At 46.2% G+C, this 21484-nt stretch overlaps 1 protein-coding gene across 1 annotated transcript in view; it reads right to left on the bottom strand.

The window, feature by feature from the left end:
- The window catches only part of LOC119394273 (intermembrane lipid transfer protein Vps13), a 191352-nt gene that overhangs the window by 4842 nt on the left and 165026 nt on the right, over positions 1 to 21484 (bottom strand). The window contains 6 exon segments of the mRNA XM_037661555.2: positions 649 to 743; positions 1274 to 1388; positions 8591 to 8760; positions 16987 to 17150; positions 18740 to 18929; positions 21171 to 21252. Coding sequence (XP_037517483.2) covers positions 649 to 743; positions 1274 to 1388; positions 8591 to 8760; positions 16987 to 17150; positions 18740 to 18929; positions 21171 to 21252 — 816 coding nt within the window.

Here is a 21484-nt window from a genome sequence, read left to right as displayed (position 1 = left end):
ATACCGTGTGCCGACTGCCCCTCGTCATACATCGGCGAGACCAAAAACTTCCCCGAACGAATTAGGCAACACGTCAACGACGTCCGTAAACTCCACAAAGAACGCAGCGCCGTCGCCGAGCACGCAGAGACGTTTGACCACAGAATAGACTTCAACGGAACCGCCATCCTCGAAAGTGAAACCAAGTGGAGGAGGAGGTTACTACTGGAGTCGTGGCATATACAGAGGACCACTCAAAATATCAACCGTTCACTCGGAACTCTCCCCCCGGTGTATGCGCATGGGCTACGCTCCTCGGTAATGCGTGGGGTCGTTAACCGCCGCGAGAGTGCCTTAAAGAGGCCGCTGCCAAGCCGCCGCAGTCCCCCCTGAGGAAGGAACCGAGCTGGTTCCGAAACATCGGGTTTTTACGTGTCTTCGTAACTTTGGTTGGAGAATAAATATCAGTTATCTCAGTTTACTTACCCAACCAGACAGACTTCTGTCTAATGTTTACCTTCAAGTACATAGTCTATATGATGTTTCTGTGTGCTTACAATGCTTTTTAGTAGCATTTAAAATATATAAAAAAAAGGATAACACACATAGTAGGTGACACTGCGAGGTGCTACCAAAGCAGCAGTAAAATGCTCTAAAGCATTCACGCACCTGTTTGTGACAAGCAAGATGTTCCGGCCTTCTTCGCAGATGTTGACGTGGGCGACGTACACATCCGTCTCCGCGTACTTTCCCTTGTCAACGTCCTGAAAACAACAGAAATTAAAGTTGGTGCGATGGATGAAAAATCTAATGCAAATATTTTTAGTCTGGGTACTGCCAGCTTAAAAATGCACTTTGCGTTTCGTCTGCAGACATGCTCCAAATATAACACAAGACCCTCTCCTTTAGCAAGGAGAGTGCCTTCTTAGAGCCTTCTGCATGATGCATGTGTTGGACAAAGCTAGAGAAATGGTAGATGCAAGCTCTGACTACAAAGAACAAAACGCCCAATGCTGAATAGATGCGGCTTACAATTCCATTATTTTCTCACCACCTGCCTGCGTCATTCCTCACTTTTTCGTTTGCCAGAGACAATCACATCTCATTGGATTCTGATTGTAATTCATGCGGAATTGTTTTGCATCAGAACGCTGGGGGTACAATCTCTCGTGAAAAAGACTGGGCAAGTTAAGCTTAACAGATAAGCTAACACCTAGACAGCAAATGTTGCAAGCGCAAATGGCGCAAGAAAAGAACAGAACACGAGAGTGTTGCAAAAGAAAGGCATGATCACCTGTAGGAGCCTGTTGCCTTGCGCTTCCATAAGGTTGTAAGGCCTGATGATTCCGTCCGGCCTAATGAATCGTGCTGGACGAACAGGCCGGACTTCATCCACGACATCCGTAGCCCTAGGCAAAGACAAAGCAAGAGCAAAATTATATTTGTTGAAGTCTTTACCAAAACGTTCCATGTAACAATTACGGGGCTTGAACATTCACTGCAGGACCTTTATGCGGCCAAACTTCCAAGTACTTTACTCTGCCTTTCGTATGTCAGTTATGTCAAACAACATATTACAGCCAGTACTGGGCAGTATCGAAGATACATGTATCTTAGATACTCTTTGGGTATATTGTATCTATATCGCGATACGTTTTACCAGTGATGCTACCGAGGACTTCTGTTTTGGAGCAACTTTTGGAGCAGCAAAATTTCCGTTTTGGAGCACTTTGGAGCAGCAAAATTTCCGTTTTGGAGCACTTTGGAGCAGCAAAATTTTCATCTTGGAGCACTTTGGAGCAGATAATTTTGCATCTGGGAGCACTTTGGGGTAGCGAATTTTACATCCTGGAGTGCAATAAAGAAGCATATTGCATTAACATTCAAGCACCTGAGTATTATTATGGGGCTCTTATGAAGCCTAGAAATATTTCGATTCATTGCAAATCTCATGGAAAAAAATCATCTCAGGAGCATAGGCGTGTGCACAGGGGGGGCAGGTGGGGGGCGGCCGCCCCCCCCCTAATTACCTAAGAGGGGGGGGGGCGCGAAATCTGCCCCCTACATTGACCCTTGCGATAGCAATTATATGGACACTCTCGGTTGATTTTTGCCGTTGCCTTTCCCGTAATTTTCCGTATAAAGTCCAAATTAATAACATCACCACGCGCATTCTAGCCGCGGGTAAAAGGTCGCGAGCGCTGGCGACGAAAGCGGCTGAAGCGGAGATTAAACTAGCCGGCCGTCTGTCTCCGCCGCACGGACAGCGCATGAGATAACATCTTCCCGCGTGCGGGCCTGCCGTCGATTGCTTATCAAACCGAGAGGAAACGCCCCGCCCGTCTTTCGTAAGGAGCATGAAGGGACGCCGGGGGAGCGGAAGGGGGGGGGGGGGGACCGCATCGTTCGAAGGGCGCAGTCGCTTGCGCGCGCGCTATCTCGAGGCATCAGGAGACGGCTCGTAAACTTGCTGTGCTCTCAACGCTTACTTCGCGTTTACCGAACTAAGAGCAAGAAAACGCTTCGGTTCCTGGAGGGGCCATATTCCCTTAAACCAGCGTTTTGTTGAGTTACGCGAGATCGCGGATCCAAAAGAGTTAGCTGCTAGTCTTACTTCGCTTCACAATACAATTTTTTGGTATCACATTCATTGCTTCGCTCTCAAGCGAAACTGAGTTTTTTTAACCGTTAGCTATTGACCGCCGAAAGCGAGGGGCGGACGTGTAACATGGCGTAGCCGCTTCACTGTGGGTCGTCAGCGACGGGCCCGCTACTGACAGCTGCGCATTTGCGGCTGCTCCGACCAGGAGATATGATTTTACTAATGAGATGACATTTTTAAAAAAGCAAGCAAAAAATTCGAATTGGAACCCTAGCACGTGAGCTCGAAAGGGCAGGGCCTTTTAGGGGGTATTTACCGCAGAGTGATTACAAACTCGGACGTGCTGGCGGAAGGAATTACGAAAAAGCTCTTCTGGATGAAGATCCATGGATAAAGTATATCTGAGGAAAAGTGTCAACGCGTTTCCACCGTTCGCGTGCTCTTCCATAAACGCGAAGCAAGGAAAATTCGATATTGTCCCATATATCTACTGCGAGCGATCCCAGATTTCATTCCGCGATGTCCGCAAACAGAAGTGACAGACATTTTAGCGGCACTCATGTAGTTATTACTGAACATTGCTTTCCTTACGTGCCATGCGACGCTTGAAACGAGCTATCAGCAGCGTTTCTGTCGCCGTCGCACTTTCTCGCTCTGCGGAAAGCGCGTTTTGCTGTCGAGCCGACTTGCAGAACAGAAGCTGCGTCGGCACCGTGCATGGCATCGTGGCTTACTCGGAACGCACGCGCGAGCGCTATTTATTCAGCGGAATAATTCTTGATCCATGAATGCGACTTTATTGGCAGCCCCAAGATCGAGCTGCACATGTTCTGACGCGCCGGCGGTGCGATTGCCGGTGATAGACGCCCCTACACCCGAGACTTTGGCGCAGTTTGGCGCAAATTTCGTCGATATTATCAGGATGGCGCAGTAAATACAATTTGGCGCACTTTGGCGCAGTTGGCGCAGGAGTGGAATCACTGGTTTTACAAACTTTATTGGCAGCCCCAAGATCGAGCTGCACATGTTCTGACGCGCCGGCGGTGCGATTGCCGGTGATAGACGCCCCTACACCCGAGACTTTGGCGCAGTTTGGCGCAAATTTCGTCGATATTATCAGGATGGCGCAGTAAATACAATTTGGCGCACTTTGGCGCAGTTGGCGCAGGAGTGGAATCACTGGTTTTACAAGATGAGTATTTGTATCTGTATTTCCGATACATGAAATAATGTATAGTGTATCTTAAGATACAAGATACTGTTGTCACAACACCACCGTGCAAAACAATAAGCGCTGGCTGAACTCCACTTCTTAAGCAGATACTGCTGCTACTAAGCCACCTGAGTAAAACTAAAGACAGTGCAAGACTCCTACAAAGGACAGGCGATGGGGTCTGCGTGTCTCTATTGAATGGAGCGGAGTCCCGCGTTAGCGTGCTCACTCCATCTTAACAAAAAAAGTCACAGCTTCGCCGCAAGGGCGAAGCAATGAATGCGATAGAAAGAAACTAATGCTATAGGAAGTGAGGCTCGCCAATGGATACTCTCAGTTTGAACAGCGCTCCTGTTGCAAAGGCGGCCAAAGCAGCAAAGGAAACTAGAGTGCTTCAAGTGTCGAGCTGTGACACTTGATAGTTCGCGCTCATCTTCTGTTTGTTCGTTTAGCGGCGTCCCTTGAGCTCGAGTGGCTTTCGTACGCTCCGTAACATGAGCGCGGACATCACGGTGAAAGCGTGAAACATCCCTCTTCCCCTCAGCACAAGAAAACTGCGTGAGCAGACAGCGGAAGGGCAAGGTTCTCTCTGCGCAACTATAAGAAGAAGCGAGCGAACTCGCCGACGACTTTTAAATCCACCCGTCGCGCTCCTACGCCATCTCGCTGGTAATGAAGAAACGCTTATAAGCGCCTAGCGTCTCTGAGTCCGTCCAGCGGTAAAGGGTGTGTATATAACGCTCTCCATAGCTACGTGGAGGATCTGCGTTTCGTGGCGTAGTGGCAAGCGCCACTCGCTGCGGAGCAAGAGGTCCCTGGTTCGATTCCGCGCTTCGGAAGCATTTTTCTTTGGGGCTTTTATATATATATGCATACTTATACATATACGGTGCATGACGGCGGCGACGGCAAAAATCAGCCGAGACTGTCCATATAATTGCTATCGCAATAAAACACATGAATGTCCATGCGCAGCCAACCTTTTGTTTTCCTTCTTTTTAGTGTGTTGGTGTCGTTGCACTTGCTCGTACCCACTGTACTATGCTGCATACTCTAATGCGTGTGGTGTCTATCGTGCAAGTTCTGATGCCGCTATAAGATCGTTATTGAAGTTTTTCTTGCGTGGTATTTCGTTACGAAATGTGACGATTGCAAGAATGGGATTGCTTTGCGTCTCGCAGCTTTCCCACAACAGCGATTTGAGGATCTCATGAATGTAAGTTTGACCTACATGCGATGAGATCTGCTTATATGCAAATGAGATTCTAACAACTATCGCACCGCCGGTAGTGACACTGGATGAACAAGCATTTACGTATTAGAGGATATCTTGGCGTATTGTATCTGTGCTCTTCCTGCTAAATTATTTAAGCAGTTTTTTTTTATCATAATTTGATTGCTAGAGCAGGCACTTTCTTAGCTGTCCCGAGCATGCATCCCATACATTACCTAGACCTCTGTACAACTTTTGCTTGCCTCAAAGTAAGTTGTCTTCTTTATTCTTATTCTTTAACTGTCTGCGCCATTCCTACTATTTACGTATCTACATTACATTTGAGTTTCCTGTTATGTAAAGGTGATGTTGAGGACAAAAATGAAATAATCAGGGCGTACGTAGAGCATACAGTAACAAAAACTCTGCTTACGACTTAGCAAAATAGCATAATTGAGTTTAAATTATAATAATAGATATTATAAGCAAACATGTTAAAGATGATAGGAAGGGGATTCAAGAAACAGTATAAGACCAAATATTTTGTTCTTCTCATGGGCGTCCCCATCAACTGTATTAGGCTATTTTTTATAGGCACTGAAATTTCTGTTGTCTGACCTTAACATCTAAGTTGACGATACATCATGTTTAACTGTCATAGCGTTTAGAGAAGCCGCCTGTAACGTGCTTCTATATTTATTCACTGTGATTCTTTTACACAGAACCGCCTTTGTTTCATTTGGACATATTTGTTTTCCTTTTCTGGTCACCCTAAAGTATTTTGCTGTTACAAACTACCAGGTAATTGCAGCTCTAAGTGGCGATAGTGTGAATAGTGGCAGTATCATTTGACGCTTTGTGTCGCTACACTACATCCGACAAGTTTCTTGGCTGCGCAAGTTTTCTCACAGAAGAAATGTTAAAAGGTCGCACGTTAGTGAATATTTCAGTAAGGAACGCTTTACGCCAGCAGATAAGTAGCATATGAAAATCTATTGCAGCTTTATGTCCTCTATGTAGACATGATCCATCACACAAGAATGTCACTGCCAGCATTGTTGCTGCTCCACACTTGTCCGGTGATCTGGTATTGCGTAAACGGTAATGCATTTACGGACAAGGTAAAACTGCACAGTCGTATTTACGCCATCGTGAAAAGCTTCTTGTTGACGGTCTTCTTATTAGATGGCAATCAGCTAGCTGTTCAGCAAGTAGAGCAGCGACTCCCATCAATTACAAAAGTCACAAACAAAAACCGCTGACAGCGCAGGGTGTAAAGATCTGTAATGTTCAGCAGGCAAAGCAACCCCATTATGTTATTTCAGAATGAAATGAATGTACTTTAAGCAAGACAGATAGTACTTTTGTGATAATAACTGATATTTCATTCAGATAAAACAATGTTTGTGGTAGTTAAGAAGTTTTCAAGCAAACTTTTTTTGTGCACAGGCATTTCCTGCTACATTGTACACATCTATACTAACAAATTTGCAAACGTATCAAAGTATCTTAAGATACTATTCGAAAGTAATTGTCACAGTATCTTGTATCTATACCTCAAATACTTCTCACCCGAGTATCTTGTATCGTATTGTGATACAATTTCAAGGTATCTTTGCCCAGCTCTGATTACAGCCAAGCCTCAATACTACAGCAAAAGATACTACATAGGGGTGCGCGAATATTCAAAGTTTCGAACGTTTTTCGTATAGTGTTTGCTATTCGATTCGGTTTGCACCGGAATTTGACTATTTGAAGTATTAGAACTTCCGGAAGATAAATACAGTCAACATCTGATTTTTTGGACTCTCTAGGAACTGCAAAATCATAATAATTGCTGGGGTTTAACGTGCCAAAACCACGATATGATTATGAAAGACTCAGTAGGGCTACGGAAATCTGGACCACCTGGGGTTCTTTAACGTGCACGTAAATATGTACATGGGCCTCGAGCATTTTCGCCTCCATCGAAAATGCGGCCGCCGCGGCCGGGATTCGATCCCGCGACCTGCGGGTCAGCAGTCGAGCACCATAACCACTAGACCACTGTGGCAGGTGGGGACCGCGAAATCATCCGAAAAATCAAGCAGTCCGAAAAAACGAATTCATGCTTTTTTAATTCCACTCAAGCAGTCAAAGTGCCACAGCCACGTCTGAAATAGCTTTAATGCCTTCCAGTACACTTAGCGGGCGTTTTGGTGCACACCCAGGTTCTCGTGAATACATTCGGTAGCTGCCACAAACCCCGCTTCACTGCGTGCCAACCGCCGACTGCAAATTTGCACCTCATGATCAGCGCTGCTAATACCAGCGAAGCGCGGAATAGATTACGGTTCTCTCGCATGAACACAAAGACTGTGACGGAAGAGCGGACGACTCCTCTGTCTTTCCCCAATGCGAGAGTGCACGTCCCAAAACGGGACGTCCAATAGTAGACTACGCATCTGTCGTTTGGACCCCGTACAAGCAGTGCGAGATTAATAGGATAGAAGCAATTCAGAAAAAAGCGGTAAGATTCATATGTCATCGCTATGACCGTGACTTTTCACCCTCTTCTACACTTTCTTCACTAACCTCGTTCTCTTCACGTCGCCGAATAGAGTCATTAAAATTCTTGCACAGCATCGTGAAGTCTTCAATTAAAACTATCAAATGACAAGGACTACATAAACTTTGCGCCTCAGTCAACGACAAGAAGCTATCACAGCTTAAACTTAAACGCCTTACTATGCTCGAACTAACATGTTCAAGTTCAGTTTTTTCCCCTGTTCTATTGAGGACTGGAATTTGTTACCTGGTTCTCTTCGTCCACGCCCATCGCCCAATTTTGTAGCCGACATCCTTGACATGCGTCTGTAATATACCCTTGTCTATTTGCTGTTGGTGTGAACTCTTGAGTAGCACTGTTTCTTTGTTCTATTTTCATTCATGTTCATCACATGTTCGTGTCCTTTTGACCTTGTATAATCACACATCTGTATTAGTTTACCTGTTTACATAATTTTCATTTATGTTTGTTAAAATTCCGCGTATCTTTGTACACCCACTCCTGCCATAGCGCACTTAGCGCTGCAGTATGTGTAAATAAATAAATAAACAAATAAAATGATGCACACACGCATCACTGAATCTCCGCTGATACGCAACATTTGCTGCTGCGTGAAGCCGGTCGTTCCTAGTTGTGTGCAGCACATCGGCAACTAAGCTGACAGTGTCACTGCTGGGGCGCTTGCTGTACCGTATGCACGCATTTGTTATGAAAGTGTTTGCCATGCCCACTCCGTTCCTGTCCGCATGTGGCACAGTGATGACGAGCTGCTTTCGTTCGTGAAGGCAACGTGCCTGCGCAGCGTGCTTAGCGATCTCGCACAAAGAGGCAGCATGAATGGCGGCGGTAATTTCCCTCAGTAATTTGACATTCTATTAAGACATATTTCTTGTTCTGGCCCTTTAAAATCTGAATTAAGGTTTTGCTGTATAACAATTGCTATTGGCGCTGGCTTCAGAGTAGTCCTTGAATGCATAACACTTCTGATAGTAACAGCTGCAGTTAAATAGAATTAGTTCTCTCGAGGATACTCACCTTTTGACAGCATCGAAGGAGCCACTGGCAAAATCCACAACTCCACCAGTAGGCCTGGCCACTGCGCCGATGAGGCCCTTGCCAATGCCCTTGAAGAAGCCACTGACGCCTTCCTCTCTTGCGCCTGCCACTGGCTTCGTAACTATGCCAGTCACGCCTTCGTAGACACCCTGCATGGTGGAAATTTCAACAGCCTCACCATCAGGTCAAGGCCCATAATATCAAATGTTTGATCAAACGTTTTTTGTTTATTCCTGACTACATGGAGCAAATGAAAAATGAAGACAAAGCCACTTTATAAGTGTCGCATAATTGTCGAATGAGCAGCACACAATTGTCTGTACAGTGGGGGCACCTCATCACACTCGCATACAGCTCTTCTTTCCTTCTTTTTTTGCTCCTGTCTACTTCCATAATCTTTTGATTATATTTAGCCCCTATACCCAGCGCAAGGTAGCCAACCACCGCTGGCTAGCTGGGGCGCAGCCAGAAATGTTATTCAGGAGAGGGGGGGGGGGATTCAACCATATTTTATGTATGTTTGTGTGTGCACTTGTATGTGTGTACATATACACAAGCAACAGTGAAAAATTTCGGGGAGGGAGGGGAGGTCGAGCCCCCTGACCCCTCCTGGCTATGCCAGGGCTGCGTAGCCTCCTTGTCATCTCCTCTTGTCTGTCCTCCTCCTGCAAGGCTAGCAGCCAACTCTTTTGAATCTGGTGTTGCGAAACTGTACAAAATGCTGTGTAAGAAAATACGGCCGCTTTAGGGAGCGAAGGAATGAACGCAACAGCAACAAATTGTAATCTTACATGGAGCAAGGCGTACCTCTACGAAACGCTGGTGTAAGGGAATACGGCCGCTCCAAAGAGCAAAGCGGTTTTTGTACTGTCTCGTCATGCTCCTTCGCCCGACAAAAGACTGGCGGGGCCTTTCCTCTCTCACATGCAGGGCGATGTTATTGCATGTGCCCTTCGTGCGACTGAGATGGCCAGCTCGTTTCATCTATGCTTCAGCTGTGTTCGTCACCAGTGCTCATGCGCTTTACTACTCGCGTGTAGAACATATGATATGCAGGGTGATGCTATCGATTTGGACTTTACATGGAACATATAGGCGATGGCAAAAACCTGCTGAAACTGTTAAACCTGCCCATAACGAACCTCCATACAACGAATTCCTCGACATTACGAAGTTTTTCTATTCCCCTCCATTACCCCATAGAAGTACAGTACAGTAAAAGCTCGTTAATTCGGATTTCTAGGGACCGGAAAAAATGTCCGAATTATCGAATGGTCGAAATAAACAATAAATGCAGGGGTTTTTTCAACATACCTTTACTTAAGGGGGGAAGCGGGTCTTTGAGACCGAAAATCAGAAAAAAAATCGAATTTTTGAAAATGTTTTATTTGGATTCTGCCGCTACTGATGCATAACCTCGCCAAGTTTCATGAGTCTTAGATCAGTATTTTAGCCGTGACAGCATTTTATGTGCCGTCAGCGAGCTAAATTTTTAGCGATGAACGCGTAAAAAACGGGCTTATTCAGCGCCGCGCTGTTGCCGTTCTACGTTACCTACGGCAGCCATCTTGGTCGCATTCGAAAGAGCCGCGCTTTTTCTTGAATATCCCGCCGCCCTTGTTTCCGTCCACTCAGAATTCACGTAGAAAATCCGCGCCAAAAAAAGGTCCCTCCGCGTGAGCCTATTGGCACAGTGAGCCCACGTGACTAAATAACGCCTTCCGATTCGTCGGGCCTCCCGCGCTGTCTGCTACAGTGCACGTAAAGCGGCAAGTTGATGTCGCCGTAGTATAACTGTGTTGTTCTCGTCGATTTACGTCCGTAAAGTTCCAACCCGCGCAAGCTGGCAAGAAACTGGAGCAGGCGTTTTTATCATCCTCAACAAAGACTGCACGTTGCGGCGGCTTACTGGCACGGCGCCAAGTGAGCTAGACGAAGTGCGCCGCAGCCGCCGGGAGTGAATTAGGCCTACGCTCTCGGCCGCGTTTTGGAACTTTGATCGTGGCGAAGCCGTATCGAAAGTTGCGCAGCGCTCATAAATTCGAAAAAAAAAAAAAGAAGCGAGATCACGGCTCGGGTGCATCAGAAGCGCATCCAGCGGAGGACGGCGTGGTGGCGGAACGCGATTCATCGGTCGAAATGCCGACTTCACCTGTGTCGGCGGCCGCCTCGACGACGTCAGTGATAGGAAGCGTGGTAGAAGGATCGACACGACGTTCTTGACTAGCACCGATCGTGCGCCCCCCCCCCCCCCCAACAGCAGAAAAAGACTGAAGATAAGATCTCCGGCTTATCGGCAACTTCCGCTAGCGAGCGCAAGCTGCGCACGCTCGCTACAGCGTGCGAGGGCTCTGACCCGTCGGCGGCTAACTACGGCATCGTCGACTTCTCCGCAATCAACAAACTGCTTGAAATGACATGCACTGGGGCCGTTTCGATTGGAAAATGTGATAGGCTACTCTCCTGGTGTCTTCTAAGGCATTTATTTGCAAAGTAAAGCATTTTTACTTGTGTAGCGCTCCTTGAAGATACAGAGTTTTGTTTTTTGCTTTTTTCTCAGTTTCAATTTTTTGGCCACCTTTCATTCTTTTAGCGAGCGTTTCTCAGCTTTGGTACACTCGATTTTGATCATTTTTGTATTACTGAAAAGCTGGATGTTTAGTGAGTGCAACAAAGTGTCATATGTTACTATAGAAAAGCGTAAGTTTTTACAAGAGAGAAAATAACAAAAATACATTTTCTCGGTAATCGAATGGCGGATTTTGAAGCTTCATAACTTTTGTTGTAGGAAAGCTAGAACCATGAAATTTGCTTTTTGCACTCTTTGATAACTGTAGAATGCAATGACATTCAATTCAGCAGGATCCGAGTAGCCAATTTATTGAAAAAGTGATTAAACGAAATTTTAATGAATGATTAATTAAAAAAATTGTCGTAAGGGCTACATAAAAACCGAGTTCATATTTGATATTTACACATGTAAATACATGATCACCGAAGTTTTCATTATCCTAACTTAAATAAAAAGATGCTTCATGTCAAAGTGCCTCTTCCCCCCTTAACAAAGTAATCGCGGATGCTTGTCTGTTTTCGAGCAGATATTCGCGCGGACACAATTTTTCTGAGCCCTTCAAGGTGGTCAGCAGCTCGCATGCTGTCTGCAGGGTCCGCAAAAGTTTCACCCGTCATCCACGCTTTTCGGTTGGCACGGTAATCCACGGGAAGATTGTTGATGTTCTTAAAGCAGCGTGTTGAGCCTTTCCGATAACGAGAAGCGGCAAGCGCTCTGTTCCCGTCACGTTGGCAGCTAAAAGTACGGTTACTCGTTCCTTGCTTTTTTTGCCGCCGATACAAGGATCCCCTTTCATCACTTGTCGGGAGAGCCCATTATTCAGAGCATGCAAAATTTCTACTTTGGTGGTGAAGTCCTTGGCCTCGTACTTGGGCTGCTTCGCCGGCGTTGCCATCGGTGGAAAGTGCGGTCACACGAGTCAGCACAAAAACACCAGCAACGATCAAGCTAAAGGAGCTGTACTGAATTGTTCCTCGATAAAACGGCGATCAACGATGCAGCACACCAACAGGAACAATGCAACAAAACGGCGCCAGGCTAGTGAAAGAAACCCACGTGACCGGTATGGCAAATTGAGGCGCCATCTGTTGACTGGGATCAGAGTTAAAATCTGCGTTCCGTCTCTTTCCTCCCAACTCTCTTCAACCCCCTCTCTGGCGGGATCAACTCCCTTTCCTGCGGGAGGCGCGCTTTCCGCCGCCTTGCTGGCGCCGACTTTGAAATCCGTTAGAAAGTTTCGTGTCTGGCGTTGGTAAGGCGTGCGTTAGCCGTCGTCGCTCGTCCGTTTCATGGTGCTCGCTCGCTGTGTGCTTGTGCGACGCGATGTTTTACGACTCGCGCTGTTCGTGCACAGTGCTTTGTTGCTTGAATACTTCCAGAACAAGTCCTGGAATATATGTGCCGGCCCCCAAAAGAACGACAGGTGAGCGTGCCCTTTGACAGACAGACAACGAACTTTGAGTCGCGGTTTTCATTGTGTCAATTTGAATTCACGTCCATACCGAGTAGCTGTTCTCTGCAGTGGGGATACAGTTACTGTTTTCAAAAATGATTGATTTGAAAAGGGCAGGATGCTGCGTTTAAATCGTTATACGAACAAGCAGCGGACATGAAGCCCATGCAAAGTAACTATAGTTACAGGTTTACAACTCTCACAGAACCGCGTGCTTGAGTGTGTGCTTTGCATTTGTCTCCGGTTAATTACTCCCCATCGCCTATAACCACGTTTGTGAGACATTAGGTAGATGTATGAAAACTTGTGCTGCTCTGAGACGAACAAACGAGTTCACTTTTGCACGAATCGACGGCGCTCTTTATCTGATTGAAACTTGCCCTTTTCTTTAGGGCGTATTTCGGAACGCAACACAGCTGATCGGTGCGCCCAGAGAAAAGCTGAAGAATTGCAGAATCGGCGCACTTCAAGAAGAGATGCCATGAATCATCCGATATCAGCCGTTTATTTTCTCCGCGTTTATCATCACTAGTTATATGAAAATGAACGTTTTTGGAAATGTATTCAATAAAGTGCGGCCAATATTAGTTGTGTTATATGAGGAGTTCATTTTGACATCTTTAAAATGGTCGTTACATTATTATTCTACTTTTAGGTATTTCAACTGCTTTCATTGTTTTTGCATTTCAGGAATGTTCAATTTTGTTAGTTATGATAATTTTGTGCAATATCGTGCGCATATATCAGAAGCTGTTCTGCACTTTTGTCAGTATAAATATTGTGTTTTTGAATATGTGCCCTAGTGTTATGTTCTGTTTTTTTTTTTTCACTGTTCTTTAAATTCTTAACATTGCCGAGAACTTTCGTGTTGTTTAGTGATCATGAACACGTGTATGTTAATATCCTGAGCCTGTATCGCACCACATTTGATAGAATGTTGATTTTCGGAAACGAGGAGAATAAAAAGAGACCAAAGATATTTTGTGTTGTGAGTGCAATTCATTCTTTTGCGTTCTGGCGCATGCTGCACGACTGCAGTGTTTGCAGAATGCCTGATTGCAAATTGCGCACATTCAAATGCGCAACGAACGCGCGGCGCAGCACGCGCAGCGGATGCAAAAAAAAAAAAAAAAAAGCGCCCGGCGCGCTGCACGGCGCAGCACGCGGAGGAGGGGCGAGGGGGTCGTAAAAGAAAGGGAGAGGAAGCCCGCGCACGCAAACAAAACAAAAAGAGAAAAACCCGGCACGCGCGAGGGTGCTAGGAGAGGAGGCGCGGCTGGTGTTAGTGTTGCCATGACGACGCATACCGTGTGCGCCACCATTCTGCCGTTCGAGTCTCTGAATCCCAGCCGCCAGGATATTAACTGAAGGGACATTTGGCGCTGCCAGCGCTGACGTCATGAATTAAGGCATCCTATGGGAGGTATACGGAGTAACCTCCCCCTGACGGCGCTGCCAAACCCACACGCGAAGAAAAGGCGTTCAACCAGTCTCAAGTCAAGCCAAGCCGATAATTGATGTCCATGGCGATGCTGCGTTTGAGCTTCACTCTTCTTCCGAATTGTTCTTTTTTCGTTTTTGAGCCTCGCCAGCGGCCCGAAAGTCGCCGAATTATCCGATTTCCGGTCAAATCTGTCCGAAATAACGAGCGCCCAGTCTCATAGAGTGACGCGTATATTTACAGGGACCAGATGACGTGTCCGAATTAACCGATTTTCCGAATTAACGAGAGTCGAATTAACGAGCTTTTACTGTATAACCTCGTTACAACGGATCTGTTTACAGCAGACATTCGGATATTACATACCAATTTGCGGCATTATGCCGACCGATTTAAGAACGAAGGCCGCCGATCTCCAGTCTGTCAATGATCAGCTATGCCTAGCTGTAGCGACAAAAAATCGGCGCGCAGAGTGCTTGGCGTTGCGTTTTGGGACGCTGACGCGCGAAATTGCTAGCCGCTGCCACCGCTTCTCCGAGCGGTCGCTGCGCGGCGAGCTTGGCCGGAGGGTCCGCTGCTGTAAGCAAAATGCCCATCCGCAGTTCTGAGGAGCCAGTGGGTGATGCGATTCGTTGCTTGCGACAAAGGACATTGCGGCTTTTTCGCTTTCGCATTTCCGCTACGCGATGTTCTTGCCCGCAAAGTTCGGATTTGTCTCGTACATCGGCACTGTGAGCGGAATTAGGCCTAGCCACGACATCGAGTAGAAAGCTCGGTTGCGATGTGCGTGGCCACAGTGCCCGATGTTTCAAAGTACGTCATTGCGAGTACAAGGAGTTGTCCCGTGGTGGTCTTTGTCATAAGCTCCGAAGTGCGGATAAGAAGAACCTCTAACAGCGGGTCCAACGAGTCAACACTATTACAGTCGCACGTCTGCAATGTTCCTGACGAGTGCAGCGCGCTATCGTAATCTGATGATTGAGCTTCTGCTTGCAGCTGCCAAACTAAAGTGTTCTGAATTATCGTCGACCCGTGAACACAGAACGAGTGCGAACACGTCACTAAGTAGCGCAATTTTCGACAGCCACGACCTCGCGTCACACAAGCAGCAGACAACGATCCCGAAGCGAGCATCACGGCAGAAGCAGCCAATCAGAAGCCTTGAATTGAACTTCAAACATGTGCTTTTTGTACGCTTGTTATTGAACGGAGGAGCTAGCTGAAACGGAGAACTTGAACACGGAGAAATGCTCTTTACGACAGGCCCAAAATGGTGGCGCCCGGTTGCGCCGTTGCCAAGCTATAATTTTGAAAAAAGCTTTTTTTTTTTTGCTATTTCCGCAATTTTCGCCAAGTCGGCAGATGCAAAATAAAATTTTCTAGCACTTCTACGTAGTTTTCAGTGAAGATATTTTGGAATCAGATAGAAAATGGGCTACAGAAACTGAAAATGCGATTTTCCAAAAATCGCATTTTTTTTTGGTTCCCCGTTGAAAATAAGACCATGTTTGTGACTCGTAATTCTCTCCGGTTATAACAGACCCATTCAGCGTTTACACAAAAGTCTGTTGTAATAGTACTTGGATTTTACATACTCCCTTTACAACAGACCAATATCCTCTTCACTATGAAGGTATGTTGTAATGTGGTTATACTGTATACGTATTTGCGACCTGTATGTAACAAAGTGGCAGCGGGAGACACCCTTGATATATAACGAATTTTCGTCGCCGACAACTTACAGATTTTGTCCTGAATTTTGTCATTTTGGCATGAGCAGGAGCCTCATGCATCTTCCGCGATTGCCCTGCCAACAATGAAGCAGGAAGCGGCGGCCTCGTGCATGGCGCGCCCGAAGCCCCGGCTACTGCGAGGCGAGAGTGAGTGCTCGTTTGTGCGTGCGGGTGTGTGTGAGGTGGGCAGGCGGGCCTGCGCCCCTTGAGCCGGCGTTTTTGCCACCGCGGGCGCATGCGCGTGAGTGCCCATCCAGCCGCTCGTGAGTGCCACCACGCCAGCTTTCTTTAAAAAGGAAAACAGAAACCGGCTTTTGCATTGGCGGTGCCACTCTTCAGTTGCTGCAGAAGTCTCTGAATGGCCCCGGAGATTGCGCACTGGACGGTTTTTTAAAAACCTGCCAGCGCACAATCTAGGAGGCCATGGTCTCTGAACTGTGTTTCGTTAATGTGACATCAGGTGACACCACTAAAACGAAAAAAATGCTCCGTGTCGTTACGTTTCAAGTTCGCACCGCATATGTGGGGCCACGCCGCAATGAAGAGAGCTTTTCCGAACGTTCTGTGGTATCCGTGACGTTCGCTCTTTGTTTTTGACGCCATGCGCACGTGCGTGGTTTTAACTGCACGTGGACGGAGCAGCCCCTGACAACGTGCAGCTTCGTAATTTTCTTTCTTTTTTTTTTCGGAGGACAGCGCCGTCACTACTGAGGAGATGTCAGATTAGGCACTGGTGGAAACTGTCCGGGACCTACGGAGGTGGTCTCGTCACGCGCCTTGCCATCTTGCACCAGGCCGCAAGTTCGCTAGATTGTGGCCTCTGCGATTAGCTCTGGCAATGTGACAACGCGTTGCCGGAGCCAGTCTCGAAGGCCACGGCTAGACGATGACGGAGCAGCATTGTATTTATGTCCTACGAACATCCAGTATTGCCATCCCTCACGAACAAGCGATAGAGCAAGATAGCGCAGTTATATGCCTTACATAAATGTTTTGGGTGAGCTCTGCCTTCAGTTCCCCTTTTGTTTAATTTGTGCACTTTTTCAAATTCTTGTGGTGAAACTGCATACAATGAAAACCTGTTTGTAACGAATTTTTTCGGGAATTTGTCAATTTCGTTCTATCCAGGTTTAACTGTAACTGCTATCACAATAAAAAGCTGCAAATCGCACTGACCATGACCAGGTCCCTTCCGCCCTGCGCAATGCCCTCGGCAATGTCGTTGGGGCGGCGGTTCTGCTCCAACCTGCGGCGACGCTGGTAGTCTTCGTCCATCGTCAGGGCTGCAATGCCCTTTCCAAGAGTGCCTGTGATGCGGGACACCGCCCCTGCAGCACCACCTGCACAGGAAGGAACCATCAGAAAACGATGAAAGTGGGCCGACTTATTTGGCAGTAAGACTGAATTGGGCTAGTTAGTTCATAATTCTTCAAAAGTGCAGGGCGAATAAGACAGGACAAAGAAGGAACGCACAATGACATCGCAAGCACTCAAATCGTATCACAGCGATTGTGATGTCATTGTGTGTTCCTGCTTTGTGCCGTTTTATTGAACAGCTTTCGATCAGGTGTGTACAGTTACACACTTAGATGATACCTACCCACTTTGGAGGACTTCAACAACCTCACTAGAATCTTCCGTCTTGCTTCCAGTAACTGCTAAAATTTGTAGAGCTGGGGAAACACCTCTTTTTCAAAGTTACCTCTTTGAGATGCTCGCTAGTGATGTGGTGCTGAACTAGTTACCAAAGATGAGAGAATATTGCAGTGCTTACAAGAACTATGATGATAGCAGAAACACTGGCAATATATAATACTTAATTGCCACTTCAGATCAGCATGCTGAAACACTAACACAGGCACATGACAAGCACACAATTCAGAAGTACTACTTAAAAAGCCCTTCGTCAGGCCTTATTGCAAATTTCGGTTAACCATTAGAAGTTTTAAGGTGCAATCTAGGGATCTAGGGAGTGCTTTATTGAAAGAATTTTTAAGACCGGTTCACTATTGAACAGATTAGGGGCAATAGAACTGTCTCATTACCATGCCTCCGTGAGGAGAGCTTCACTGCCAGAGCATACATTGGCTCCCTTTTGACTCAACTAGCATCCCCAGGCAGCATGCCTCACCCGCGTAATGTCAAGTGCTAGAGGTGAGTTTGCATGTTATGTTTATGTAACCAGCTTCATCTCCTTTTCCCGTCTCTTTCTATTTTCGTTCACGGCACATGTCGAGTCGTGGCACTGCGCACTTCGCGTTGGACGAAAAGCCGAAGTCGCGTGCTACGGTCAATGACTAATAATACCATATTTAATCGAATGTAATGCGAGTTGTTTTTTTCAGGTTTTTTGCTAACTAATGTCGACCCTGGCGTTACAATCGAATACCAAAATAACATTTTTTTCTTCCTGGCCGCAATGAAAAGTCACCCTTCATGTTTAAAATCGTGGTCACGTTACAATCAAGTAAATATGGTAATAATAATCATTGTTGAGGTTTTACATCCCAAAACCAAGATATGATTGTGAGGGATGCCGTAGTGGAGGGTTCCGGAAATTTTGACCACCTGGGGCTCTTTAACGTGTATCTAAACCTAAGCACACAGGTCTCTAGCATTTTGCTTCCATCAAAATGCAGCGGCTGGGATTCGATCCCATGACCTTCGGGTCTGCAGTTGAGCACCATAACCACTAGACAATTGTAGCTACGATAAATGATCTTCCAAGGGCATGCTTGCTCTTTCTGTATCTTTCGAAGCATGGCTCCTTCAAAAGGAATGGCACATGGCCTTCCACTTGAAATTTCGCCTGTTTTTATACCGCACAGGCATTTCATACACTGCAGATGCAATCGTCAGCGAGTGATCCACAATTGCCCGAACCTAATGAGTCTGTGAAGGCATCGCTAGTGACAGTCAGCATGCTCACCAACAGTGTGTCCAATGAGGCTGCGAACGCCAGTGGCAAGACCCTCCGCGAATTCCTCGGGACCCTGAATGGCGCCCTGCAGCGGCTCGTAGAAGAAGTCTCCGACGCCAGTGGTGAATCCCGTCAGAAGGCCAACGGGGTTGCCTATCACGTCCAGCCCCAGCACCACCACATAGATTTGCTTCAAGGTCTGAGGTAACGTGCAAGAAGAGATGCATGAGTAAACGTTTAAATTGCACACTTTAAAGTTGCAACAGCATACTTTTTGAGAGGTATGGGCTAATACAGTAGAACCCCGCTGTTACGTTCCTCACTGCTGCGTTTTCCCGGCTGTTACGTCGTTTTCCGCCGGTCCCGGCATAGCTCCCATAGGATACAATGTATTGGGAACCCCGCTGTTGCGTCGTAACTGTCGGACCGTTCCCGTATGATACGTCGCGAAGTGCGCTCGGAGCCGACCGAGTGACTACCAAAGAGAGTGGCCATGGTGCATTTTCACGCAGTTTGGCCTCATTTGACCGTAATATTAGCCGCATGAGAGGCGCAAGCAACAGAATCTTTCAATTGATGCAAACAAAAGCATGGCCTTCGAGATTCAAATTGCAAACATGGCGTCTATGACGTAACTGCTCGCGAAAGCAAGGCCTTCGAGATTGGCATTTACTATTGACAAAAGCATAGCCTCTGAGATTTGTATTGCACAAACATGGCGTGAATGACGTAACTGCTTGCGAAAGCAAGGCCTTCGAGATTGGCATTCACTTCTGCCATCGCGTTGGCGTAGACTCATCATCATCGTTATTTGTCGGAGAACGGGAGGAGTTCGAGCTGGTTGAAGCTCGCGTGGTCGTGCGTGCGGTTCGCGGTCGGACTCGCCGCGCCGGTCGTGATTGCGTGTGCTTAGTTCTCTCATGCCTACAGCTGTTGGTGTTAAAAAAATCACATACGTTGATTACATTTCTGTGGATGAGGCCGTCCTAAGCTCCGCGTTTCTATCCATCGACTAGATCGCGGCTGAGCGCGCCAATTTTCGTGCTACTCGTAAGAATTGAAATAAAATTCTGTACCACTAAATATTTTGCTGTTTTCCTGTTTTTCGGCTCTTACGTTTCCCGTCTCTTACGTTTATTTCCTACGGTCCCTTCAAAAACGTATCAGCGGGGTTCTACTGTAGTAAATTTGAGGTTCGAAGTGAATTCAAAGCGAATAGTGATTTGGTCAAATAATTTCTAATCGAATAGTTCGAATAGCATATATCACATATTATTAAGAAAAGTGAACATTTTTGTCTTGACCCAACTAACTTCCACAATATTTTTACAAGTTGGAATTAGGCATGTGTGAATGTCACTTTTCTGGTCTGAAGGGTAGTGGAAGCAACTTTGAATAGTAGCAAAATTTGAATAGCGGTAGGGTGCAAGTTATTACAATAAGTCGCGTTTTATAAATTACTGTATTTAGTGCATATAAGCCCGTATAACACACTTTTAAACTTAAGCAGCCCCACTCTGTAGTTAAACCACCTGTACAGAGGGTTATATGCAGTCAAATATACATGTATTCATTTTAAATACTTTGAAATTTAAAATAATGTAAATTCGTGTCAAAGAGAATTCGAATAATCTAAATCCATGTCGAAGCGAATTCAAATACTGTAATATTCGTTCGAATATTCGAAGCGCCCGAATATTCGCCCATCCCTACTTATTGATGGAACAGCAGCAAAACGGGACCACACAAACGAGTAGCAGTCATTCAAAAGTGCCCAGAGAACAACCATAGTGACACTTTTCGGAGTTCACTAATAACATGCGTGTGGAAAAAGGAGCTCTCTTTGCAACAGTGATGCGAGAGTGCTGATGCACAGGTGCCTGTATTTTATACTATCTAAATGTATTTCATCCACATGGCTGGAAATCAAATTTGAGACTCTGTGCTTGGCAATAGAATGCGACGTTTATTGAGCCACTGTGCCAGGTCATGGAAGCATAGTTTTCCTCTAAACTCTAATGTCAGTTATCTCAGCTGATAAACAGTGCTAACTTCATGCTCTCCACCTCATTCTTTCATCCCATTGTACTAATTTAATATAGTAAAGTCACAACATATAAGCATCATTATTCCCTGCTAATTACAAGGTAAAATTTCTGATGAAAGGAAGTTTGAATGGCTCTAATCTAATGAACTAGCCATTATGAGTTGACACATCTTAACGAAGCCTCCACAACAAGCACAAAGCTTGCAGAAACAGATCAGTCTAACTGTTCTGCCTATTATTAGGGCCAGCGAAAAAACTTGCACGATGTTTCTTGCATGCCATATACACACATGCTTCTTACACAAATGCAAATACACGCACAAAAGAAAGAGCAGAACGAGCAGTGTTCTGCACACGTGCATGATATGGGTATGAAAAAGTGCTAGTGCTTACCTGACGGAAGTAGTGAGAGGAGGCCTCATGTATCAGCTGGTGCATGGTCAAGTACGTGTTGCTCTTCTCAAAGTAGTCCAGCCTGGGGCAGAGAATACAAAAAAAAAGTATATTCTATGTCACACATACTACATACTGGAGGACCAAACGCACAAGGTTGTACGAAAAGAACGCAATGTTGCATCCCATGCATCTTTAGTTTCACCGTCAGCTGCTGACTTTATTTTCGGCAGAAATGTCCAGTGATGGTTGGCCAGCGAAGGAGAAGGCCATCGTCCTGGTGCAGTAGTTGAACCTACTTGCCGGCCAATATC

Source organism: Rhipicephalus sanguineus, chromosome 5 (assembly GCF_013339695.2).
Source record: "Rhipicephalus sanguineus isolate Rsan-2018 chromosome 5, BIME_Rsan_1.4, whole genome shotgun sequence".
NCBI lineage: Eukaryota > Metazoa > Arthropoda > Arachnida > Ixodida > Ixodidae > Rhipicephalus > Rhipicephalus sanguineus.
Note: the sequence above shows the minus strand (reverse complement) of the source record. Positions and strands in the feature narration are given on the sequence as shown.